Here is a 27,355-nt window from a genome sequence, read left to right as displayed (position 1 = left end):
CACAAAGAAAGTGGTACATTTTGATGGGAACACATTCATGTTTTTATTGAATAAAATACTCAATACAGCTGGTGTTACTGTTTCTCCCTGTATGTACATCCAAAGCAGTGCAGCAGATCTTGTTCAGCGCACCTGCATGCTCCAGTCACTCTCTAAAGCAACCGCTTTAGCAAGCTTTAAGACGCCCAGCTGGGTCTTAATCAACCACTCTGATGTGATAAGGCATATTAGTTCATTAGCAGTGTAGCCATGTGCCTACAGTGTAAAAATGTCTCAATACTGTCTGGAACAGATATATTACTAAGATTTATCATATAAGGACAAAGTGTTTGCACATGTTTATTCTGCAATAAATATTGAGCATATATATGTATATAGAACACAATGTCAAATGTACAGGGATGTAAGTTAAAGTAAATATTTCCAAAGAGGAAGGGTTTTGTGCATTTTGTGGGCATGAGTGTGAGTGAGTATTAAGCTGCTGAACTTAAAAGGGTTGTGCACGAATTACATCCCAGGTGTACTTCCAGCTCACATACATACAAACCCTACTTTACTAGAGAATATTTACAGCTTCCTCTTTCTGCACGTCTCTATCCAGGAATTTAAAGCTCCCAGTATCAAAACACAGCCACGTAACGTGTCAAATGTCATGTTTCAATATATAATATATCATATAATATTCAGCTTATAGATCTATTTTTTTTCCATAAAGAGTATAAAACACAGCTGAAGATGGTGACACAAGATAGGTAGCATTTATGACGTCAGGATCTGATTGGCTGAGACTGTGTGACCTCATGTCACAGTTACATGGAGTCAAAGTCATGGTCGTTGGGATCGATGATCTCAGGAGTCATGACTCTGCCCATGAAGAGGATGGACCCTGGAGGAAGACAAAAACAAAAACGTATCCCTTATATGTACCAGCTTACTTAAAATATGTATTTTGTAGGTGATGCATAGACGCACAAACCACAGATTACTCGTATTTTCCACACAGAGATTAACGCACCTGTTCTCCTGTTTCTGATAATGAAGAAGAATGGGTGATCAGCCATGACCTGTGGGTACAGGACCAGAGTCCTGGTCAGGGCAATCATTCCTAAGACACGGGGAAATAAAAATAAAAAAAAACATCAACATTTATACACAACAAAATGCCATGCATTTAGTCATGTGTGGACTAAAACACAAAAATATACCTGAACCAACAGCTCCCTCTGCCCCCTCCTCTGTCACCTCCAGGTAGGCCTTCTGCACCGCTTTCCCAATGTACAGATCCTCAACATCTGGATAATGTACACAGAAAAAACACAGCACATCGCCTTTTCTTTATAAGATGTATGCATATCTATGCTGAGGTCTAGAATATATCCTGTTACTGACTGAATCAGGATTGCAAGCCAAACATATGGGTCACATCAAGTCACAAGCATTGGTTAGAAACTATTCTTTAGCCAATGATTGCTTTTTAACATTGCCCCCAGTTATCTACCAGCCTGTCTGAACAGAGCGTGTCCTCTGAGTAGATATTTGGCTGAGGAAGTGTTAGCAAGTGCAAGATGTGCCCGAATTCAGTACTGCCTACTCTGTTTCACTATACATCACCAACTCCACCTGATAAGAACAAGCGGTCTTGAGCTAGATTGATAATCCTGAGGGAAACTGACATTATAAAGTTGTTTCAAATATTAAGTAGTTATCAATTTAGCTGAATATTACTTATGTGTCCACGTTATTTACCCTGACATATTTATGTCCCTATTTCTTTGCCTCTGTGGATCTACCTGTCTCACTCTGTGCATCTATTTTTAACAGATGACGTGACAGCTCTGACCTGCCCACTCAGTGCCAGTTACCTTGGTTACCTTGGAAAGTACTGAAGGCTATTTCACTGCTCCCCAGAAGAACAAGTATTAAATGTTACATACTGAAGCGTTTTAGAAGTTTATGCGCTTCATTTTTATGCCTCACCTGTCATGGCAGAGAGATCAGCATTGTTGGTGAAGATGTTCTTTATTCCCAGTTCCTGCAGAGTGTCCTTCAGATCGATCTTCTGCTCCACCTTAAACCTGAACAGGTGAGGTTTGACTTAGAGTTGAGTTTGGGATTCAAAAAGGGGACTATATAATGTAAATGGTCTAAAGGCGCAAAGGTGACAGATGAAGCTAGCGAAACATACCACAACATAAGTGAGAGGTGGTGAGTGGACTTGCACATATATAAAAGTCTCACCTCGGTAGGTAGACTTCCACCTTCTGTCGTTTGACATTGTTAGCCCACTCCTCCAGCAGCGGCGCTTTAATGATGGGCTCCAGGGAGGCCAGAGGTACTTCCTGCCGAGGAAGAACGATCATCATGGACATGTCCTCTCCCTCGTAGGGCATTTCCAACACCTGGTACACACCGCCGGCCTCCTGTGAGCCGTCACTGAATTCGCCTGATAGGGAGGAAACATACAAATCTGTGGGTATTGATGGATATATGCAAAAGCTTGCACGCTCATATTGTATGTGCTGGTGGCCCCCTGTAATGGGTTTGTGAAGTTCACTGAGGAGGAACATTTACAAATGGAAGCACGCTGAGGCGCAATGATTGGCTGTATTGATTACAGAGTGCGTGTGGTCATTTCCCCCAATGCTTTAATTAAAAACCACTGACGCTTAACTTCAAAGGCTTTGCTTACACTTTGTGTGAAAATGGATTACATCCATTGTATACTGTATGTAGTCGCCTAGTACTAACAGCACCCTGTTGAAAGCCCAAGAAAAATTCAGTTATGCAGTGAAAGTGAGTGTGTTTGACTATGTCTTTCAGTTAAATGCCCCCCCCCGCCGCACAAATATGATCATGACTTTCTGCAGGTGGAAATTAAACCAAGTAAGCCTGTAAAGTATAGCGGTAAAAAACAATAGTGAAACAAAAACACCTCAGTTTATATCAATAAAGATGTGTAGCTGCATAGCAGAGACCACCCTCACTAACTTCTAATGCACACCCAGTCATTTTGTTTTATAAGCCTGAAATATGACAGAAATTGGCTTCAGGGGTAATTCCTAGTAGGCTTTTAAGGGGTAAAGAGTTCAATCTGAACATGCTGCTTAGATTTTGGAGTATAAGATAAAGTCTATGAAGAATTTGATCCCATTCTTTGCACACAAATCTTCTTTTGAAGCTGCTTTAAAGGGGAAAATTACAACAAAAAGACTGAACACCCTTCATTAAGTGAGCATTCTTGCTGTTAGGGAAGCAGCCACGCAGCAGATAATGTGGCCTCCCGAAACATTTTACTTAACCAATATGATTTCGCTTCATAATGCACAATCACACTCTGTGGATCGTGCTGCAGAAAGCAACCATTTCCCTAAGGACCTGTCCTTGTTTTGCAGCTCTCAAATACGCCATATCCACACCCATTCACACATGCACAAATTTCCTTGATCCTGTGTATGTGAGCATGTGTGAATGTAGGTGTGCGCGAGCATCCTCGCTGCAGTCGTACACAGACGGGACCAAAATAACTGAAATGCACCAGCGTTTGCAGCAGAGCCATAAGACTGTGATGCGACTGTTTTTGGCAGTACGGCACATTAAGAAGGATGCGGAAGAAACAGACGAGAGTCAGTCACATGTAACAGCACAGCAGACAAACTGCAGGGTTCTGTGCAGTATTGCATCTCCCAGCAAAACAGAAATTTACCGTGTACAGTACATCTAAGCTCTGGAACTTAAAGACAGCATAGATCCAGAGAATAAACCAATGGCACCTACGTCGATTTAGTTACATAATAACTAAACTGTAACATCACAACTTGGTTACAAAAAAATTACTACTGCATTGTGCAAAACAGTGTGCATGTTGCAACTTAATGACAAAGACTTAATAACAGAAGTCAAAAAGTCTAATCAGATTTCTGCAGATCATTACATTTAAGCAAAAAAAAAAAAAAAAAAAAGGAATATAAAAGTTTGGGTTACTTTAATGGTATTAGAACTAGACACAGATAAAACATCCTCCAGAGGCTAACAGAAAAGAAAAAAGGACATATGCTGAACAACAAAAAAAAAAAGAAAAGAAATCAACACACTTAAAAAGAAAACAAAGCAAAAGCCTCCCTTTATTTGTACCTTCAAAACTAATATAGTAGCGCACAGCTTAGCACAGACTGTGACAATTAAGTGCTGATATTTCTGACACGAAAAGCTTTCAAAACCTCCACTAAGTTGAAAGGACGTACCAGCGGTGTCTGTGCGAGTGAACAGAATTTTAACCGAGCTGAAAACAGGAGCCTATTTCAGGGAATAACACTCGACATGACATATGAATATTTTGCAACAAAGATTAACATTTTACATAACCTCAGGAAATATGAGCTGAAAATCAAGGCCTGCGGAGAAAATGCCACGAGTACAAATCTAAAACTGCAAACACACACACATACACTGTTCTTTCCTACCATAGTAGAAGTCTCCCTGCTGGTACATCATGAGTGTCTGGACTTCAGAGCCGTCATCTCTGCTGAAGGAAAAGGTCCTGGTGTTCTCCGGCCTGAACTGGTTTTTCCAGGAGCCTCTGAAATAAACTGCGTTCACCAGGGTCAGACGGGTCACGCTGCTGAAGTCATCGGCTGAGAGCAGAGCCCGGATTTTACCTGGAGGGAGCAATTTGTACGCTTTGTTTAAAACACCTTGGTTTCCATTAGCGCTAAGATAGCCCCCTACTGAGGTGGTTTTTAGCATGTGGATGCAATTACACAAAAACCAAGGTGTTGCAACTGCTTTGACAATGTACCATGTCAGCAGCTCATAATCGGATTGTTGTTGTCTGAAGAAGAAGGTGCACGCATACACCATGCTCTTGGTTAGCAACGTGCATGGAGGCTACTACCATTGCTGTATGTTTAAATCCATTACTCCAGACTCCTAAACATCAGGCAGATTTTAACAGAGGATAGCTGTATATCTATCAGTATGCATTCATTCAGTCTCTTTAACAGCATCCCCACTTTTTCCCTCTCTCTGTAACTTACTGTCGGTGTGATTCTCCACCCATTTGTTGATCTGCTCAGCCACGGCAGACGATTCGCTGAAGTCAACCGTTTCCACGTCAGCTCGGAAGTACTTCTTCATCAAATGCAGAAACTCTGGGTTAAAGGTGACATCTTCCTGCAAAAACAGGCTGTTGGCAAATCGGATCACATAGTGGCTGTCATCATCCAACAGGGCCGCTGTCAGGTTCTGGAGCAAGGAGAACTCGACACCTGGAGAACAAAAGGACAGACACACGTTCTTACTTTAGACATTATTTAAAAGCTTTGAGCATCACATGTGCTGTTATACAAGATCATTTGAAAAAATACATATTCTAAAAATCCAAGATTTTTTAAAATTTGTCCGACCCATAGAGGGCAGTTTTCCTCTTTGCACCAGTCCATCTTAAAAACGCTTCATCACAGAGAAAATGGAGGCATTTTAAAAATCTTTTTACCAACAACGGTTCCTGTGAGTTACACTACAAAACCTTATTTATTTTAAATGCGATGTCTGAAGGTCCACAGATCATAGCCTATCAATATCACTTCATCTCTTGTGTCCAGGTCCTCTGAATCTTTTAATTCTATTATGTACTATAACGAATAAAACCCCCAAATTATTTTATCTTATTTTGACAAATTTTCTCCTTAAATTATTGATCCAATCTTTCCGGTGAACCTCTCCCCATCCCCCACCCAGGGGAGGCTATGACTCAGTCGGTGGAGCGGGTCGTCCACTATTTGGAGGGTCAGTGGTTTGATCCATGCCTTCTCCAGCAACGCGATAGATTAGCGACCTGTCCAGGGTGTACCCCGCCTCTCGCCCTATGACAGGTGGGACAGGCTCCAGCCTTCCCCTGTGACCCTGAATTGGATAAGCGGAAGAAAATGGATGGATGGACGGGAAGACACTGAACCCAGAGTTACCTCCGATCCATCCATCAGAGTGTAAATGAATGTTAGGTTCAAAGAACGCATAAATGGTTGACTGAGGCTTGTAGTAAGAGCTTTGAGTGGTAACATAGAGTAAAAAAACAACTTCAGCTTATAAATAATATTCTATTCTATAATATATTATTTTTGCACCATAGCAATAGATATACAATACAATATATAACTGTTTCAATCGTTCATGTGTATAAAGGTGTATAAGAGAAGGAGAGCCCCTGAATCCTACTCCTCTTGTGTAAAGAAATACATTTGCATTTGTTGTGTCAAAGACTCATCTCCACTCACTTACTCCTGACCTTGACGTGTGTGTGTGAACTGCTGCTTATAAACACGTTTCACCTGGCAGCAGATGGCTGAATCCGACAGCCTGTCGTATCTCCTCTAGTGAAGCCCCCCTGGCTCCCAGCTCCACCATGCCCAGGGCCACGGCCACGCTCAGCGGGGAGAAAATGATGTTGTCTTGACCCCCTGCTGCCTGCAGCCTTTGGTACAGTCTGACCGAGAACTCTGATGTAGTGTCCTCTGGAATGTCAGCCGCACGGCAACCGTAGCCCGGCAACAGGATGGAGAGGAGGAGGAGCGGGGACAAAACGTCCAGGATCAACATCGCAGCACAGACCACAGAGGGCTGAGTGAAAGAGGGCGGGTATGCAGTGGATTGAAAGAAAAAGAAAGATGAGAAATTTATTATGAAGATTGAGAGAACGGTGGGATAAGAGGAGCAAGGTAGAAGGAAAAAAGAAGGAGAGGCAATTAAGTTGAACAATATGTTTGAAATATAGATGGAGAGAGCCAAAGATATATGGAAGGATGGAAAAAAGGAGGATGCAGACATATAGATGAGAGAAAATTATTAGGAATAAGAAATGTGGTCAAAAGTAGAGTTTAGATGGGACAGAGAGGCAAAGGTAGAGACAACAACACGCAGGAGAGATAATGTGATAAAGCAAAAAAGATTACTGAGCGGGGGAGATGAAGGACAAGAGGATTTTTGGAAGAGACAGACAGAGATGAAAGACACAGTAGAGATGTAGGATGATGAATAGGACGAGAGAGAGTTAGAAAACATCTGTCAATCAACCAGTCTGCCCATTTTAATTTTACAGGGGAATAAAAAAAAATACATGTATACAAATACTCACTGTGCCAAATTCCCTCCTCCTTAAATCACAGTAAAGTACTGTCAGCTAGACATCGCATGCACTGTAATCTACAAAAACACTTCCTTACTCTAGAAAAATGTTTTATACTATGATGTTACTGTAACATTCAGTGTAACAGTCAGAGCTGAGGTGCTACAGGAAGTTTATACCTGCTTCTAAATTAAATCGACCAAAAGCGCTATAAGAAGCAGTAGGACTCTTGCAAAGGTAATGTATCATTATCCTAAGATGTACAGTAGATATCATGATGTTCAGTGTTACATGGTAGCAGAAGTCATCCGAGAAATGGAAAAATACTGTTAAAATGTATGAAAAAGAACAAAAGAGGCCATGACACATACAGTACATGTGTGAAGCTGACTACAGCGAGTACTGCTATTCAGAGCACATCCGCTAAATGAACTTCTAAATATTTCATGGCCATTCTTATCATCTTGAGTAAAATCAGCTTCTTTCCTTTAAAACATGCTTTGCTCTGTGCGTTTTGAAGGTTTCTGATGTGAACGGGCAATTTTCTTTCCGTTTGTGGAGAGTAAGTGACTTGGAAAAAGGCCTTTACCTTCCCCCCATCCTCCATCCTTCCCCTTATCTTGCCATGCCAACAGTTCTGGCCCTCTTTTCCCCTCTTGCTCTTATCCATATTTAATCCTGTCCTCACCACTCCTTTCCTCTCTCCCTCTCTCTTTACATCCCCAGATTGATGGGGAGTATGCGCGCACGCGCGCACACACACACACACACACACACACACACACACAGTGGCGCTCTTGTTGCCAAGCAACATTGTTTTTTGCTGGCCAAACAGAAAAAAAAAAATCGAGTGATCATTTCCATAAACATGGAGGAAGTTATCAGGTGCAGGGCGCGTGAGATAGAGAGCATTTGTTTTGCTGTTTGTCTCTCTGTTGTGCTGTTACTATTATAGGTTGTATAAAGGGTTCAATTAGCAGCCCGGCTGGAATCTGCTGGCTGCACGTGCGAGATGGCAGGTGTTGGTGGTGACAATGTACCTGAGTGTCAACAGCATAAACAATGGGCAGCAGCCAGAAAATTAGTGCCCCACTCTGCTGCATCCTGTTCTTTCCTCTGCTCTGCTCTGGCATGTGGCAAACAATCTACCTTCCTGAAATGAACCGGTCCAGCCCTGCTACACTGTTATATGCACTTTACTGTATCTGCTGCATGCTTCATGTACCACAGTCCTCCACTGTGATCCAACAGCTACCTGATCACAGTGGATCAACATGTTCCTGTAATACTATTTCTTTTACTCACAATCTGACGGTAAAAACAGCTCACAGAGGGGGGAAAAGGAAAAAAGAGTAACTTTTCTTTGGTTTAGAAAAATAAAAAGAACACAAGCGTTCTTTTAAAAGATTTAAACCATCAAAAGAAGAAAGAGGCAGAGAAGAGAGTGAGTTTCACAGAAAAGGAAAATCAGAGAGTACTGAAAGACTTAAATAATGGAAATAAATGAACAAAAATCGCTAGCCTCAACCTTCAAGTAACACCCCAGATTAAACCAGTACAGTTGAACGTGCCTGCTTATATTTTACACCGTACTGTTGCTCTCATTCCTGTTGCAAATTGCACACCACCACATGTCACTTCCTTCTCAGGTGACAGTCGAGAACTTGTCTTGTACTCTGGCATTGCAGGGACCATGAAGCCTGGTGGATTTGCATCCATCAGTCTGAGCAAATGGAAATTTATTTGACTTTCCAATTTTCCTTCACACGCAGTCACCTCCAGAATCCCTTGTCACTTACACTTTGCTCTCCATGTAACCAAGTAATACACTCAGAGGAGACTTTATTAGGTACACCTGTTCAGCCAATCACATGGCAGCAACTCAATGCATTTAGGCATGCAGACACAATATTAATTGGTTAGGTGTTTGCAGTTTTAGTATACAATCTGATTGCCTTGATCATATTTAAAATATCACAGTTGCCAGCTGAGAGTCAATGAATTAACCATTAGCTGACCCTAAAAAGACACTGCTGATTGCCTGTGTAACCAAAGCCTAATACAGCTCATTATAGTGTCCCAACGCTCCCAAACCTATTAAAAACCCATCAACGAGCCACACAATCATATCCAGTAACATGCTGCTTCACTAAAGTCAACATGGACACTGTTGTTTACTTATTTTGTCTCAATACCACACGCACTGTCACCCTAGAGCAAGAAACACATATTAGTCCACAGCTAAAAATAGTCCCCAGCCGATTCACAATTTACTCCTATTTAAGCAACCTTTGCCCAGCGGGTTTGAAGAATGTGACTTTTTGCTTTTTGTTTTACATTTTCAGTTAAAACGAATGTGCTCCAGGCCGACATGCACACTGACAGGCTGTTGGTTTGTGTGCTTTCATTGGATTTGGTGACAGTGACTCTACCATTATCCTTTAATGTTTTCATTCATTATGGTCAACAAATGCAGAGTGAAAACACCAAAATGTGAAAAGAAATAAATGCATTAAACTAGCTGTATATAAACGGTGGGTACGGCCTTGAACATCAACTTCAAATAGACTTAAAAAAAAAAAGATTAAATGACTCCTTGAAGGCTCGACGCTGATGTATTTGTTAATTACACCATTCGTTACATGCACACCTGTTCTCAGATATCATGCTGTAAGTCTGACACTACAGAGAGCAGAGAAGTCCAGAGAAAGTATAAGGGGCCGAGGGAAAGGAGGGGGCGGCTGGCACAGATGTAAGTGGAGATAATGTTCCTGACCTTCTGAGCTGTGGGAGCTGAACTTTCCTCAGACAGTCAGCCTTGTTTTCTGTAAGGAAAGATCCAGCCATGCAGTAAAGTCGGGGAAAGCAGTGTAGAGTGCAATTGTGCGCGCACCTCATTGTGTGTGTGTCTGCATACAAGTGTGCATGTGTGAGTGGATAATAACACCATGGGTGGCTGGCTTTTTACTTGTAACATCGACACCATTCTGACCTTTTTCGGCTGAGGATCCCACACTCTTCCATTTTAACCACTGACGACTATGAGACCAACTTCGGCGCTGATCTTCTCAAGTGGGTCTCCCAGCATGCCACCCAGGTAATCCAGGAAAGACAACACCCAGCTACACATAATGTCCTCTCGTGACTGAAAGAACCTAATATGTCAGAAAATCCTTTATGGTTTAAGTTGCAAGACTTTAATCCTGATAACTGAATTAATTCTGTGCAATTAAACTCTGTGGCCTTTAAAGGCAGCCTTTAATCTCTCAGTGTAATCCTAATTCTCAGACAAAACAGATCGGCAGTTGACATTTCCACAATTAAAGCATGACGTCACCCAAAATCACAGCACGTAGGTTAATCCTTACTGCCATTTAAACCCAACACCTTGAGGTGGCACGCTTCGGAGACCGGAGGAATTTATTAAACATGAACATCCTCATTCACTGTTCAAATCCACACACACACACACACACGTTTCCACATGCAATTCCAAGACAAGGTTTCTACGGCAACTACAAGTGATGGACATTTTTCATTTTGCCAGGAGACAAGTCCTCAGATTTTTTTTCCCTCTACCCTCTCTTTCTCCTTCTGTTTAGGCAGATATACATTTTATGAATCTGTTCAGCAATTTCGGTCTTCACTAACCTCGTCTCTTTGCAAGAACTCTGCGCACCAGTTACAGTTCTGTCACGTAAAACTGTTTGGTACAAACACACACACACACACACGCACGCACGCACACACGCACTGACTGCAGCTGGTTATTTTGCAAAAACAAGGAAAACTTCTGCTGTTTTTCTCCACTTTCCCCTGGAAACAAGGAGCTGCAGCAAAGTCCTCCAACTGTGCCTCCTGCTTAGGCACGCTTCAAATCTCAGCACTCTACTTCACTTTGGCTCCAAGTACACTCCAAACTGCTGAAGCTTTGATAAGTTCTGTGAAAATGCTAACAACCCGTTTCATCAAGGCCTATTCCTTGGGGGGGGGGACTGCAGAGAATGATGTCTATGATCATCTGTGGCCCAGAAAAACCTTGAATTTCTGCAACGGATGATCTGTTTAGACTGGCAGGGGCGATCTGGTGTGATTTGGGGCGATTGTGGCTCAAGAGTTGGGAGTTCGCCTTGTAATCGGAAGGTTGCCGGTTCGAGCCCCGGCTTGGACAGTCTCGGTCGTTGTGTCCTTGGGCAAGACACTTCACCCGTTGCCTACTGGTGGTGGTCAGTGGGCCCGGTGGCGCCAGTGTCCGGCAGCCTCGCCTCTGTCAGTGCGCCCCAGTGTGGCTGTGGTTACAATGTAGCTTGCCATCACCAGTGTGTGAATGTGTGTGTGAATGGGTGGATGACTGGTTGTGTAAAGCACTTTGGGGTCCTTAGGGACTAGTAAAAGCGCTATACAAATACAGGCCATTTCACCATGAATATGTTTAGCTTATAAAGGCCTTTGCAGTATGGAGATAATGGCGTCTGATTATCATTCATGAATTTAAACTTTTCCCTAGAGGTGCCATAGAAGCTGCAGTTTACATGGATTTGAATTAAGCCAGATGCCAAAAGAAGCATGCATGCCCGCATTAAAAACAATTACACTTCCATAGAACGGGCATCATCAATCTTAAACCGCTCGTGTCTCTGTGAGCGTCTATTTTGCCAGCTTAATGAGTACCTGTTGCTCAACCGCTCATGTGAAGAATCCCAAGGACAAGGAAATATTTACATAGGGAGGGCTGCAATAAAGCCCACTGCTGGTGGAGCCCATTGCAGTCAAAGAGCACTAAACTCCTGTGGTGAGGGAAGAGACTTCCATTACAGCGCACAATAAATTTCATCCAATTCATCAATCAAACTGTCTGGTCTGCTCACGCCCCCTGCTCCCATCTAACCAAGCAGCTAACTGCAGCTAAATGGCTGCAAAGATGTTATCTAAAGAAGCCCTTTCAGGGACCCAACCCTTCAAACCACAATCATCTTCCTTGCAAAAGTACATGCTCACCTCTGTTTACTTAAAATGAATGCAGCAGAAAATGTTAAAGCACTCACAAAAGAATAATGTGCAATGGATGAAACAAAACAGCAAAAATTTTATATGATGGGAGTTATTTAATATTCAAAGGAATGATAACACAAAAAGCTGCTACAATTTAATGACTCAGACTTCTTTTATCACCAGGTGGTATACATTAGTGGCAACATGATGCTAAAATGGGGTAAAGTAAAAGACAGTGACACGAACCAAATCACAAAAATCCCAGCTAACGTGCACAATATTTTAAATTAGTTAGGATTTAGCTCAAATTAACAGGAACACTAAAATCCAAATAGCAGCTCGGTTCTATTCTGTGCAATTCTTTCGTTTAGCTTTTGAAAGGGAGTGAAAAAAAAAAATCATCTTCTCTCCAACAACTTTGGGATTAACTCGTTTATAGCTTTTAATTTGGAAAGGGGTCATTTTAATGAATTAAGTTTTCTCAATCACATGAAATTGTAATCGAGCGTGAAATGTGTTACAGATTGTTATTCTTTCTGTAACTAAGAAGTGAACAGAAGATTTGTGCTGTATTACACAGGGATACAGAGGAGAGGAAAACTCTGTTTCCACAGGCTCAGGACTGATTACCTAAATCTGTCTGCTGCTTTTATAGCATTATTATTAGTGAAGGATGGGTTATGTATGATTGAGAGTGCAAGCCACAATGATGACACAGCAGTCGGTGCTGTAGCAACACCTTATTAGTCACTGTTATTTAGTAACTGTTAAACAAAGCTGATTGCACCTACTTATGCTTAAGTTTGGTTAAGCACCACTCTAATTCTGGCCCTGCAGTTCACAACCATTCCCGTGGTACTTTTGTTTGCCATGTGATTGAATGTAGCCTGTGCATGGCTAATGTCAGAACATTAGCTTATCCAGTGCCTTGTTAGTAATGACACACTGTGCTATTGAAGCTGCCTGGAGTCCCAAGATGCTCACTGCACACTCCACAGAGGGCAAACAGAGGTTAACAACTCTTTATTAATCCCTGCTAACAGAGACATCCAGAGGGAGAAGCACATACACAGACACAGACACACACTCACAGAGAGGTACAAGGACCGTTTTTTGGTAGAAAATTAGCAAAAGAGGAGAAGACACAAATAAAAACAGACAGACAAATATGATTGTGGCAGGAGGTGTACTGAGGAGCTGCATGGAGGTAGCTTAGCAGCACTGACTCTGAGCCAGTCATATCTCACGGCCCCCTGCACGGCATGGCAAGATGGTTGACTGCTCCCCACGCTCTGTCCTGGCACACCAAACAGTGTCTCTTTTTCTTCGTCCATATCAGGACACACACACACACACACACACACACACACACACACACACACACACACACACACACACACACACACACACACACACACACCCACCCCTCTGGTGCTGTGGGAGCACATTTAGAAGGTTTGAGTTGTAATTGGATCGGCCTTTATTTGGGGTCAGCGGTAAAAGTGAAAAGACTGGAGGCTTTTTCAAATGGTCTACAGCATAGGAAAGGTCACTATCAACTAGTCCTGTGGGGGAAGCGTACACATACAGTCACGTTCGTAAGTGTTTGGACAACGACACGATTTTTGTGCAGCTTTGGGACTGTGCATTGCTACAGTGTATTTTAAATAAAACGTTCAGGATGTAAGTGAAGGTCAGACTTTCAACAAAAATACTCTATTAGCTGTTTATGGATTACAGCCGTTCTTATCCACCGTCGCCGATTTTCAGGGAGTCCAAAGTAAATTGGACAATTTCCTGACAAGCAGTTTCATGGTTAGGTGAGGCGTGCTCCCTAATTATTTTATTACAAATTAAGAAAATGAGAAATCTAGAGTTGATTCGATAGCATTTGGTAGCTTTTCAGTGGAATATTAAATATAATAAACAATGAATGCACTGAGCAGCTCAGCAGCATTAAAAGGTCTGAAAGACCACAGAAGACAACTATGATGACAGATTTATTTCTATGGTTAGGTTAAGCATCTTCACAACATCTAACCAAGTCAAGAACATTCTTGAAGAGGTCGGACTGTCACTGTCAAAGTCTACAATCAAGAGACTCCTTTAAGAATGTAAATACAGAGTTTACAACAACCTGCAAACCTCTGGTTACACTGAAGAACAAGAGGGCCAGACTGGACTTTACCAGAAAATATCTGAAACAGCCTACACAGCTCTGGAGATTATTCTTTGGACAGATGAAACCGAGATGAACTTGTACCAGAATGATGAGAAGAGAATGGTATGGAGAAGGAAGGAAATGCATATTATCTGTCAAACAACGCAATGTTATGACATGGGTCTATATGGCTTCCAGTGGAGCTGGGCAGCTATTGTTTATTGATGAGGTGACGCTATACTCTCTGCTCAGATTCAGCTAAATGCTGCAAAACTGATTGGACAGCGCTTCACAATATAAATTGATAATGATCCAAAGCAAAAGCAGTCCAGGGTTTTTTTTTAAGGCAGTGAAACTGGATATTCTTCAATGGTCAGGTCAGGCACAACAGTGCAGCTTTTAGTTACTGAAGGCGGTACAGGCCTGGCATCTCAAGGGAAACTGAAGCATTTGATGACTGCAAGGGATTTTTACAATTATATTAGTTTGTCTTATTATCATCTTGTAATCTCTGGGGAAAAAAAAGTCGAAATTTCAACACATTTAATGCAACTTAAAAAAAAAAAAATGCTTTGAAAGTCTGCACTTTAATCCCATATTGATGGCTTGATTTACAAAACAAGGCAAAACTACAAAAAAAACATGCGTCGTTGTCCAAATACTTACAGACCTAGCAGTGCCCGTATATCTGGGGTGGTAACAGAGATAAGAAAAAAGAGACAAGGCAGGTGATCCTCAATAAAAAGCTGTGACGAGGCTGCCGAGAGGCAGAGTGATAATGAAGGTTTCGAAACTGTTAGCTTGCAGGTGTAAACATTTAGGGAATAAATTAAACTGATTTTGAGTTAAAGTCTTCTGACTACAGATGTAAAAAAAAAGAAAAGAAGCTGGGCAATGCGAAAATCTTGTTGTTGTTTTTTTTTTTTTTTTTTCCAGAGGAGACACATGATAGCAGGAAATGCACAGGTGCATTCATGACGGCTGCATTCAAGCCAGGTGAGGTCATGCATCCTGTGTCTACACTTAGTACCTGCTGAACAGCTAGTGGTGCAAAAGCAGCCGTCTACTTTGTGAGTAGTATGTGTTTTGCATTGGGTTATCAAATGACTGTCACCATTTTATTTTCCTCCTCAGATAGATCTTCTACTTGCACTCATCCTCTCTCCTCTACACTTTGCATCACAAATCAATCAACAGATCAGTTCCAGGGTACAAGTGTATAAACACAGGTACGTATTACACTTGTTAAATGAAACAAAATAATTTTTTAAAAACCCTTTAATTGTATGCAATACTCACACTTGCAGATAAACACACAATTTTTAAATCGTTTACAAATTTTTAAAAGCATACCTCAGTATTTTAGGTAGCTTTAGGTGTTAAGATCCTCTATGTTTTCAATGCTTTCCAACATGGATGCATTTAATTTGGGATGCCAGCTTTTGGCAGCTTTGCTACCTAAATCTAAGATGAGCTATTTCCGTTGTTTTGACATCTTCCCCTCACCTGACCGCTTTCTCTTGGAATATTTCTGCTCCCTCATCCTCAGATCTGTCCAAATATAAGCTAAATATCCTGTGTATTTGCTGCCGCTGAGCACACTCGGGACAAACCTGCGGCTTGAAAGCGTATATGCAGGTAGCGTGCTTCGGTTTGTGAGTTTATTTTACGCAGAACAAAAAAGGCAGAAGAAAGACCACACAAGTGCACTGCATGCACAGTGTGCTCAGTAACTGTGGGGCGAAGACACGTACTGCAGAACACAGATGTTAAACTTCTTCTTATGGTTCACACGGCAGCACATAGCAAGCTTGGTCCCAGCTTGAGGAAACAGAGTATCTTACTTACTGCTCCTTATTCTCGCAGCCACACGTGTAGCTGACAGATGCACGTCAGCAGTCCTGCACACATACAGATTTGTAAGGTTCTTGTTAGCATTCGCACACACAAGCAATCACAGCTCGGCGTGCTGTGCCGTTCAAACCCAGGCACTTACTTTTCCCTCCTCTCTCATTTTGTTTCGCTAGGACGATTTGAAAGACATTTAATTATTGAAATGCAATTAATGCAGTACTCTGTGGGAAAAGAGAGAACACACACGCACACACACATGTATGCTAGCGCTGAAACCGTAGGCAGGCACAGGGGGGCAAACAGCAGGCTATCAGCGGGGATTAACCAGTGCTTCAAATCCATATGGGATTAATACATTGAGATTATGACCTAAAAGGATACTCTGTTTTCCTGTTTCCCTAAATGAGGATTTAGAAAAGTCACTGTTTTAGTGGCAGAGATAAGCAGATGTGAGAGGTGGATTGAGAGAATGAGACATGAGAGAGGAACGCTGAAATATTTATTGCGGACTTTTGCTTTGCTACTCACATAAATGCCACATAGAATAGGTGATATCATGAGAAAAATAACCAAAAAATAATAATAAATCATAAATGTTTTAGTGCAATCTAATCATACTGCAATAATTCCATCTTTTACTGCAATGTTTGACCAGATTTTTCCGTCTTTCTTTTGTCCACTGCTATTTAACATAAATAAAACAGACAGTAGGTATACATTTGACTTATCGATGGCCATCAAAGCCATCATGTACACACACATTCATATACAGAGATCTGCATTAAAGGAATAACAAGTGGTGTGTATGTGTGTTACTGTGGGGTAGGGATAAGGCAGGACCAAGCTACTACAATCTGCCTCGTTATTTCACACACATTCACTCAATGCGCCTTTGCCTATATTTCAAGGACAAGAGCCCCAACACATCGACTGAAGCTGATTTCAGTTCAAAAACAAAAAACAAACAAACAAACAAAAAAAAAAAAAACCCATACAAGAACTACAACAATTTAACCATGCACCACCGATGAAAATTAAATAGCCCTGGGTAGTGGACACACGGGTAACGGCTTTAATCAGTGTGGGCTTGGGAAAAAATACGTTTGGCTCCAATGTGCGTCTCCACCCGCCCCCCCTATTAAAAGCCCACACATGTTGATTACAGCAATCATAATCCTTTTACACTCGTCCATAAAATGCCCCATTACACCTACTCATTCCTGACAGCTTAATAAACAGAAATTCCAGTGGAAAAACTCAGAAATATCACATTCTTCTGTTATCGTGCAAAAGCTGAGCACTTACGGTTTTCTTATCTCAATATGGTTCACATAAATCAGCACCGGCGTTGTGACTGAACCATAGATATGTATTTATATGTATTATTGCCAGAAACGGTTCTTACCGATAAAGGGCGTACGGTTGGTTGGGATGGAAGGATGAATAAGTGCGGTCTCTCTCTTTGCTGCTCTCCTCCGCAGCTCACTGTTTCTTCGTTTGCCGCAGACCCCGCCCACTCCACGCCGATTGGTCCAATGAGCGTTGATCAAAGAGTTTAGGCGTGAGGTGAAATAGTAACTGTCTCCAGCTTCCTTGTATGTCTGTGAATCCGTAAAGCTTCAAGTTACTCTCATTCCAAACATATTTTTTGACCATTCTGACGACAGCCTCTTGATTATTTTATGAAATAGCAAAGATGTATCACATCTCTCTCTCTCTGTTTTGTTTCTTTGTTTGTAAAAGCTAACCTCCAGCTTAATAATGGTCCTGGAGGTTAGCGGTTAGCACAGTTTCCCTAGCAAACAACGTTCTGCAGTAACGCACAATGCTAATAATTGTTAACAGCCGCATCCTGTCAGTATTAACGTACCTTTAATTAAGCCTGGTATTTCTGCGCAACTGACGATATTTTAGCTTTTTGGCAGCGAACTCTCTTGACCGTCGTGAAAACCGTTAATTTTGTTCTTCTGATAGCTAGCTACCTTATCATTCGTGTCATGTTAATTGTAGACACAAATCTTAACTGTAGACGCATATACACATTCATATCAATATTATATTATGTTTTCTTAAACATGGTTAAAATGTGTGCGCTCATACCGCAGATAATATTCGTCTCATACTCGACTTAAGGGTTAAAAATCCATTACCTGGGAATTGAAGTCTATTTCGGTGTCCCCGGCAATAACGAAACATTGAGGGCGTCCATAGGAAGAACTACAAACAGCCTGGAGCGACGCCAACGGGCAGCTCCCAACACCGCCCAACCTGGCTCTCGTCTGCACTTTTATTAGACAATAAAACTTCCTGAACGAGACGTAACCCAAAACAAGACGGGAAGATAACTCAACAACACGTCCCCGCCTTCATTCAGCTTTATTTAGTCGCACTTCATAAGGAGGCAACTGGAGTGCTAACAGAACAGATTGAATCACCTGCTCTCGAAGCTGCTGTTCTAACGTTAGTTCGTTACCTATAGACGTGATTTGCTGTTTTCCGGTCAACGGTCCGCCGCTTCTCTCATCACTGGCAGCCATCTTTTATCAGGTAAGGCTGGTACCGAAAGTTTGAGCTCTTTGGATTTTATTTTTAATGTAGTTTGGCGTGCCTGCTAACCACCACATAAACTGGTAAAAGACCTGTGATGGAGCTGAGAAGCAGGGCAACCTCAAATATAGTGACTACTACAGCGAGGTCGGTACCCTTTCAGAAAAGGGCAAAATAAGGGAGTTCAAAACAAACAAAAAAAATTATAATACTTTGATTTATAAATGTCAATAGTGAGTTATGACCGTAACCTTTTCAGAGCAATACGCCTCTCTTTGATCCAAGGGTCATTTCAAAGAGAATTCTAAAAAAACAAACAAACCACCCCGGTGGTTTTAAACGGCCCCAGATATTCATGCTGCTCTGAACACTTTTTTGTTATTCTCCCCCCTTTTTTATTTCCAGGAAGAGCTACATTAGTCTATGCAAATGACTCAGAAGGGGCTGTAATAACCTTTTGTCCTGGCATACACTGAATGATTGGTCTGCATTCCATATATCTGTGCCAAATGCTACCATTACCTCTCTGTCTTGGCCTGCACTAAGATTTGCCACACCTTAGTCATTTATGGTTCAGGGAAGTAACAGAGTCTGCAGTGTTACCTTTTTTGGCACATGTAATTGTATATGACGTATCCCTTATAACTAGAAACCAGTGCAATCCTTCCTGTAACCATGGCTGTTGTAAACACTGATTAAACCTCCGTTTAAAATCCTTATCAGATATAATAATGTCACACTGGACCTGTTTACAGTTTTACTCTCTATGCACGAGAGAGTGCCAAAGGGCAGAACCAAGCATCTGATAAACCTAAGAGCACTCTCAGTTATGGCAGAAAGTCACAGGGTGACGACTTGTCTCGCTCTTGTTTCATTCACCCGTGTGAATAGTGAGCTCGTATAAAAAGGCCTTATTTAATTAGGGATTTGTTGTACGAATGGAGATTGTCACATAGAGCCAATGTAGGTGAGCAAAAACTGGTCCTGTGAATTCCTGTGTCACCAACAGTAAAAGAGACAGAATACAGGCCTGCAAAAGAGGATGTGCTGGATCTTCCTCTTGTTATTATTTATGACTAACCTGGTCTGGGGGGGAAAACAAGCTTAAAAACCAATACCAAGGTCGTATATTTATCACACCGCCTTGCTTTATTGCGGCAGTCATTTTCAGAAGAGCGTGGTTTTCTGGTACAGGTGTGACTCGTGCCTGTTTTGTCGGCATTGCACCCAGTGGAGCAGTAAAGCACAGTCTTTTAAGTGGTGTGGCTGTTATGGAATGATCATATCTGTGACTGAAAGACTTTCTTGGAAGAAGTAAACATGGGGTTTGATCTTGTTTAATTGCACAAAAATTTATAGAATTAGAGTGCTCCAGTTGAAATTTTGTGGAACCAGTTCTCTACCTCCTCACTACAATAGAGACATGTTTAAACAGGATAAATTTAGCCTGGTTGTAAACATGGATCATTTTATTTATTTATCTAGTTTTTTTTTTTTTTTTTAATCCCTTACACAGTTGTTTTTGTCAACTACCATCCATCTTTCCCTGCTTGTTCTCCCATCGTGCTCTTTTCTTCTTTAGATCCTTGTCTGCTCCCATTCTGTCAGTCTTCATGACTGATTGAATGCAGTGAAACCGGCATCAGTGGACGAGTGCACGCACAGGGGTCCATCGATTGGTCAAGGATGACCATGGGAGACATGAAGAATGATGCAGCTGCTGCCTCACTGGCTCCGATGGCTCTCTACACCGTGATGTTTCCTGTTTTTAAGGAGGTAAAGAATTAAAAAAAAAAAAAAAAAAAAAAAAGAGAGTTTGTGACCTTAGAAGAAAATTGGAATGAGACTTTCGGTAAATAGTCAGTTCAAGCTGGGGTTGTATTTAACTGTGGAAAGGCTTTTGTGTGAGGTTGCAGAGTTGATGGTGTAGCCGAATAGAAATACGGAAACGGTAGTGTTAACAAGAACAAGTGGTGGAGAATGAGCGGTAATGAGAAGTGAGCAGGCTGCTACTATTCATGTTGTTCAGCTGATGGTAAATCTGAGTGACTGTCAGTATCTCTGAAGGGTTTTTTTTATCCATGTGAAGCATCTCTGTGTATCACACCTGCACGATTACAGGTTACACTTTTCCATTGTCTTTTTTTCTTTTCTTTTGTTATCATTAAAGACCCAGAAAAGGAGTTGAAAACAGTTTTTAAAATGGGGAATTTATCTGTTTCCCAACAGCCATTTTGTCTTGATATTCACTCACCAGATAATTCATCAGATACACTTTGACACAAAGAATTAAGGCAGTTCTGAAGACATAGATTCAACAAGATCATGGAAACACCCATAAGGGGAATCTCCCATTGCAGCACCTCCCGAAGGTGTTCTATTTGATTAACTTCTATTTCTTGTGGAGGCCATTCAAGTACAGAGAACTTATGGTCATGTTCAAGTAACATGGTGTGCTATCCTGGTGGAAGTAACTATCAGAAGATGGGTACACTGTGGTTACAAAGAGATGGACCTGGGCACCAACAATACTCAGGTAGGCTGTAGGCTGTGGGGTTTAAACAATGTTAGTTGGGACATGGAGACAAACTTTTTTGGTTGTATACCGCAGAACTGGTCTAAAAATGATACATGTCTGTTAAGAGCTTTAATTGTTGCAAGTAAGAAAGGTATAACTAAGAAAGGGTCCTTGCAAGATATACCGACCTTGTCATTATGGTAGAGATTTATAGGATGGAGGAGGTAACAGCTTATGTCAGTGACAGAGTGTGTTGGTTCCGTTTGTGTTGGGATAAGTGGGTCCTATATGCCAATACTCATAAGCCGGATCTTCTCCTCAAAGCTTGAAACCACCAACCTAGCTAATTGGTCACTCCCGACTGTTTTTTGTTGTTGTTGTTTTTTTCTCTTTCTCTTTTTCTTTTTCTTTCATTTTGTTTTTCCCTTGTAAATTGTGTTAATTAATGCCTGTAATCACCTTCGTGAAGTAATAGTTTAGAAATAAAGAATTAAAAAAAACAAAAAAACAATGTTAGTTGGTACCAAGGGTGCTAATATCCACCAGCCTGAACTGTTGATACAGGGGAGGGTGGATCCATGCTTTCATGTTGTTCTGACCCTACCATCCAAATGTGGTAGCAGAAATTGAGACTCATCAAAGCAGGCAACATTTTTTCTCCAATCTGATGTTGACCAGTTTTGTGTGAACTGGAGCCTCAGTTTCCTGTTCTTAGCTGACAGGAGTAGTACCCAGTGTGGTCTTCTGCTGTGTAGCACATCTGCTTCAAGGTTTGTTGTTTTGCTCTTCTGCACACCTTTTAATAAGTGCTTATGAGTTATTGTTGAGTTCCCTTTAGCTCAAAGCAATCTGGTCAGTGTCCTCTGACACAAACAAGGCAGTTTTTGCCCAGAAACTGCCACTCACTGGATATGTCTTATTTCTTTCTTTTTTTGGCGTGGGAGCTGGGGAGGGGGGGGAATTTTCTGTAAACCTTAGAGATGGTTGTTTGGGAAAATGTCAGTAGATCAGCAGTTTCTGAAATACTTAGACCGCCTTTTCTGGGAACAATTATCATGCTATAGTCAAAGTCTCCTAAATTACCTTTCTTTCCTCATTCTGATGCTCAGTTTGAACTTCAGCAAGTCATCTTGGCCAAGTCTTCATGTCTCAATGCAATGAGTTGCTGTTATGTGATTGGCTGATTAGACACTTGCATTATCGAGCAGTTTAATGAGAGTATCTAATAAAGTGGCTGGTAAGCGTTTAAGGTCGTTTAATGAAGGTTCTGTTTTGTTTAAGGCAAGGTCAGTAACACCTGTATTTACCTGCACCTTTAAGCTAGCTCAAAATTAATGCTGTCCATCCCACGGACTTTTCTCAAATCTCGTGGTGATAGATCCTTCTCTGTGGCAGGTCCCAGACTTTGGAATAGTCTCCCCCTAATTATTAAATCTGCACAAACACAATTTAAATCATTACTAAAGACACATTTTTATGCCCTGGCTTTTAACACACTATGACCCAAGCATTTTTGTCTTATTTGAAATAGTTTTAGTTATTGTTTTAATTCTTTTATTGTCCTATTATTGTTTTATAATGTTATTATTGTATTACATTGTTGCTTTTTAATGCCATTTTTATATTGTTAAGCACTTTGTGCAGCATCGACTGTTTGAAATGTGCTATATAAATAAACTTGACCTTGACCTTAAGCCCAAAAAGGCTGCTTTTGTTTGCAAAAAATAATCAAACATATTAAATAAAATCTTTCAGCTCTTTACATTATTTTTCAGTCATTGAACTGAAAAAAAAAGGAGTCAAAAGCCCCAATATCAGCTAATAGCCATGTTTCACTGATATATTGGTGCGCTGCTGTTTTTTATTTGCCCATTATCATGTCTTTCATTTATGTCTTTTGTTATTTAGCATTTGCTTGTGGACTTCTGAGTATTAAGGGGAGGAATTTGTGGTAAATAAAGAGGAATTAAAACAATGTACATGTAAACATAACAAAAATTTAAAACCCATTTTGTTTTTTGGGGGTTTTTAAAAAAAAAAATTATTATTATTATTTTTTTTTAAGCAAATTACTGGGTAACACAAACCTACTCGGAAGTTATCCCCTGGCTTAAATTGGTTTCTGCAACTTGCTAATTTCAGCTTTTGTCACTCCTGATTGCTCTCATTGTTTTTCTGCTGTGCTTTCAAGGTGTTATTGTTTACAGTATGAAATTATCTTATTGAAAAACTATCGATTTCACGGTGCGCAAACCAACAAGCAGCGATCTGGAGCTGAAGAAGCAAAGACCTGCCTAATGCCAAAATATCAGCTCAGAGAAACTGAATGTACTTCGATTCTTTCGAGGTTAACAATAGAATCCAATTCAGTCCACACGGATTTTCACATCTCAGCATCACGGTGTCCTCTTTTAACACGGTGGGATCCTTAGCTTTCATGTACTTTTTACAGAATTACATTTCAGCACAGACAAAAGGCCATGGTAAGAGCTAAGCTGTGTGAGTGTTAGTTTTACCGCTGGCTTATTCTTGTGTGTTTGTGTATTACAACTTGCAGTTGGAGAAGATCAATTTATCAGCAGCGCAGACCTTGAGAACAGCTTTTATAAAGGTAAAGTTTTCTCTTAAAGTTTGTTTGCTTGCATTTCATGGACAAAACTGCCATCCTTCTTGTATCGACTCTGCCTGTACCCTTCACTTTGTAAATCCTCTTTACAGCAGCTTAGTGATTTATAACTTTGATTATAGTTTTATTTTTGCAAAACACCAAGGGTGACTGTGAGTCCTCAGCAGCTGCATGTTTGTGTGTCTCAAGGCAGAGAAGGAGACCCCGGGCCTTACCCAGGACGTTGTTGTCAAAATATTGGAAAAGAAGAAGTTAAAAATTAACTATAACGAGTCTCTGCTTCGCATGGCTGGAGATGATATGCAGGGTAGGTTTGGTTTCTTTTATTTGGTGTTTTTTTTTTTTTGTACTCTGCTGTAGACCAGAATGTGCACTTAAAGATGAAAGCTGTGGGAATACCAACTTGGTTTTTCTTTGGTTTCTGTGACGGCCCAGTCCTGTGCTGCTGCAGCACAGATATCCACTGGGGGGAGCTGTTTCCACACAAATCAACCCCTCTGTCTGCTTTCAGTTGTTCCCTTGTTTCTGTCTGTAATTGAATTCCTTGTGCCGAGTGTACAGTGATTGATGGTAGTAATGAATTCACTCACACACACACACACACACACACACACACACACACACACACACACACACACACACTGGATGAATTTTAAATGTACCTCCTCCATGGCACATCCCAAGTTCTACCTTAATCCGGCTTTTCACTTAACAAACTCAACACGTTACTGTCCCTAACATGTGTGTGTTTTTGTGTGTGTGTGTGAGTGCACACGCATGTACACATACTCCTGATGCTGTGTTCATTTTTCACACTTGCACTGTAGACATAGGTTTTTAACACGTCACCAATATTAATTTCATGAGTTCTGCCGACTGCTGACGTGCCCATTGCTGCGAGGAGTTTGAGCTCTGTCTTTTGTTCTCTTCCTCTCGGTGTTTTTCAGAGTTGATGATTGACAGGAAAGAGCCAGAGTTCCAGGAGCTGAACGAGAGGGCCCGAGCTCTGAAACACATCCTAAGCACCCTGCCTGATGAGATCAATGACCGAATGGGCTTGCTACATACCATCAAGTAAGACAGCTGTGTGTGTGAATGTGCACGTGTGTTGCAGTGTGACGTAAATCAGGTTCACTACTACGTGCAAAATTTCGATCAGATTAAGTGATTAAAGTAGCAGAAAGCAAGCCCTTTTGACTTACAACATCTCGATGGTTGATTAAAAGTGAAAGAGTTGGCTTTTAGTAACTGTTCTCCAATTAATATTTCATTATATGCACTAAGACGCTGCCTGGCATTACATAGCTCTCATTTCTTTTATTCCAACTGGCCAACCGGAGCATGTCTTTGTTTCTAAGCCGTAAGATTCCTTTCAAAGGTTGAGCAGTGTGCACAGCAGTGATGGCGAAACTATTAACGTCCCTGTCCGCCGCGCTGCACGCACGCTATAGAGAGAAAGTGAGAGATGTTTCATCTTCTTGGCCCACTTTGCCATTATTTTGATGGAATTCAATACTCTTAGTGAGTCAGTGCTTAAGTTACTTACCCAGCGGAGGGCTTAGAAATAAAATCAATTCAAAGGGAATGCTAAGAAATTAAAGTTATGAAACGGCAGATTTCAAGTGCATGCGAGGGGAGAGGGAGAGAGAGAGAGAAAGAGAGTTGAAGGTGAGAGCGTGTTTGTGAGAACAGGGGGAAGAAAGGGGAGACAACGAGCTGGATCAAAGGACTGTAGTTTCAGGGTATCAGTGCCTGATAAAAACAGACAGATTTGAAGATTTCTCTATATTTTTTTTTTTTTCTTTCTAACATGGACTCACTTGTGCGTGTCATCCGCAGAGATGTTGCCAGTGCCATCAAGGAGCTGCTAAACACTGTTAATACTGTCTTAAGGAAATACCAACATCAGAACAGACGGGTAAGTGGATACATTAGTAAGTTTAAGAAAAAAAAAAAAAGTGCCTGTGCGCACAAACACAGTTGCTGTGAAATAAGTGGAGCTGAAAGGCTGTCTGTATTTATTGGTTAGGTAGTGGAACAGCAGAAGAAAGAGTTTGTGAAATACTCCAAGAGCTTCAGTGACACTCTCAAAACCTACTTCAAAGATGGAAAGTAAGACACTGTTTCTAGTGTATTTTTTTACCCCTTTTCTTTTTTTTTTTCTCCATCACATCTTCAACCTTTTCTCATTCGTGTCTGCACACATAGCCACCAACGCATTCACTAGTCGTACACACCCACCCACGCCTGCACGCCTTGCCTGTTTGCATAGACGCTCACGCGCACACCCACTGTCACCCATGTAAATGGTGGTTGTTTGATCACAGGCCCGCTACCATCAAATCCACCAATGCTGAATAATTCCCTTGACCCACTTCCTGTGGATCCATCCTGGCTTGTGTTCTCTGAAGCCTGACATTCTCTATTCCAGCCAGATCAAAGTGTTCCCCGGATCAATCCTAATATTGTTGCCACGCTTTTCGGGTTTTTTTTTCTCCCCGTGTGAGTGACACGTGTGTCCTTGTCTTTCTGTTCCGGTTGTTTCCAGAGCAGTAAATGTGTTTGTCAGCGCCAACCAGCTCACCCACCAAATCAACATGATAATGCGGGCCTTCAAGACTGGCGGCCCAGCGGCGGCAGCCCGAGAAGACGCGAAGAACAGACGCGCGCAGACACAGGAGAAGCGTTTTCATTAGAGGACAGGCGAAACAAGGCTTTTTATTTGTAAAGGTGTTTTATTATTTTTTTGGGGGGGGGCTGTATAATTTATAATTCTGTGGCTCTGAGGGGAGATCAGGTAGTTTCGAGTTTCAAAGCACGTCAGGCTGACAGTAATTGCTGGGGATTTTTTTTACTCTTTAATGTTGTTCTTTTATCAGATTCTTAAGTCAATATTTTCTACGCTCCCCTCTGCATTTTCCACTCTGTTCAGATCATGTCAGTGTTTCCCTTGTCCTTAAAAGTTTGGCAATTGCATATAAGTCCTTAAAAGTTATCATTTTGGCAATTACTAATATCCAGCCAATACGGTTTGTAGTCATTTGTAATTTGATTGATTTGCCAAAGACCAAGATGCCATCTTTAAATGTTTTGTTTTTTGTTATTTTGTTCTGACCAAAAGCCCACTGATTCTAACCCTTTTTCTTTAGCTCCCCATAGGTATTATCTATATGTGCCATGTGTATATACATGTATACTTAACTGGACTTCTCTCGCTGTCTTGTATTTTAATGTTTCCAGCTAGAGCATTACTGCTCCAAAGCTGCAGATTTCAATTCATTTCAAATGAGTGACGACTTAACCTTCACATGTTTACGCAGATGTCTCTGATTATGAACATATTGTCTCTTTGTCACCTTCTGTTCAACTCCTACTCTGTAGTTTTCATGACGTTTTCAAGGCCAGTGAAAATAAAATGAAGGGACCTGAACTTCTTTGAGAACTCTTAAAGAAGTCATGACGAGTTAAACCACTTTTCTTCTTCTTCTTCTTCCTCTTGCAAATTAAAGAGTTCTGACGTGTGAGAAAGATTTTTCC

The 27,355-nt window shown here is 41.2% G+C and overlaps 2 protein-coding genes across 4 annotated transcripts; one reads left to right on the top strand and one right to left on the bottom strand.

Annotated features, from left to right (window-relative positions):
• On the bottom strand, nt 1-18,628 carry serpini1 (serpin peptidase inhibitor, clade I (neuroserpin), member 1). Of its 3 annotated transcripts, none has more exons than XM_086261109.1 (10): nt 18,278-18,628; nt 17,533-17,728; nt 6,327-6,615; nt 5,034-5,264; nt 4,461-4,655; nt 2,239-2,443; nt 1,978-2,075; nt 1,206-1,292; nt 1,016-1,105; nt 1-886 (listed from the first exon to the last, which is right to left on the bottom strand). In XM_086261109.1, exons 3-10 carry the CDS (start codon nt 6,592-6,594, stop codon nt 810-812), a joined length of 1,251 nt encoding a protein of 416 aa, XP_086117235.1. In that variant the 5' UTR covers nt 6,595-6,615; nt 17,533-17,728; nt 18,278-18,628; the 3' UTR covers nt 1-809. The 3 variants fall into 3 exon arrangements, with proteins under 3 accessions (XP_086117235.1, XP_086117237.1, XP_086117236.1); XM_086261111.1 differs by having other exon boundaries at nt 18,601-18,618; XM_086261110.1 differs by lacking the exon at nt 18,278-18,628 and adding an exon at nt 17,998-18,154.
• On the top strand, nt 17,776-27,355 carry pdcd10a (programmed cell death 10a). Its single transcript, XM_086261112.1, has 8 exons — nt 17,776-18,674; nt 20,257-20,450; nt 23,750-23,803; nt 24,008-24,125; nt 24,766-24,892; nt 25,658-25,736; nt 25,848-25,930; nt 26,367-27,355. The coding sequence occupies exons 2-8, from the start codon at nt 20,361-20,363 to the stop codon at nt 26,512-26,514; spliced, it is 699 nt and encodes a 232-aa protein (XP_086117238.1). The 5' UTR covers nt 17,776-18,674; nt 20,257-20,360; the 3' UTR covers nt 26,515-27,355.

The sequence above is a fragment of the Aulonocara sp. 'chitande type north' Nkhata Bay genome, linkage group LG14 (genome assembly GCF_057382095.1).
Source record: "Aulonocara sp. 'chitande type north' Nkhata Bay isolate Kocher_YH1m ecotype deep benthic linkage group LG14, A_spYH_male_GT1.1, whole genome shotgun sequence".
Classification (NCBI taxonomy): domain Eukaryota; kingdom Metazoa; phylum Chordata; class Actinopteri; order Cichliformes; family Cichlidae; genus Aulonocara; species Aulonocara sp. 'chitande type north' Nkhata Bay.
The sequence above is the reverse complement of the archived record's forward strand: the minus strand, read 5'-3'. Positions and strand labels throughout refer to the sequence as shown.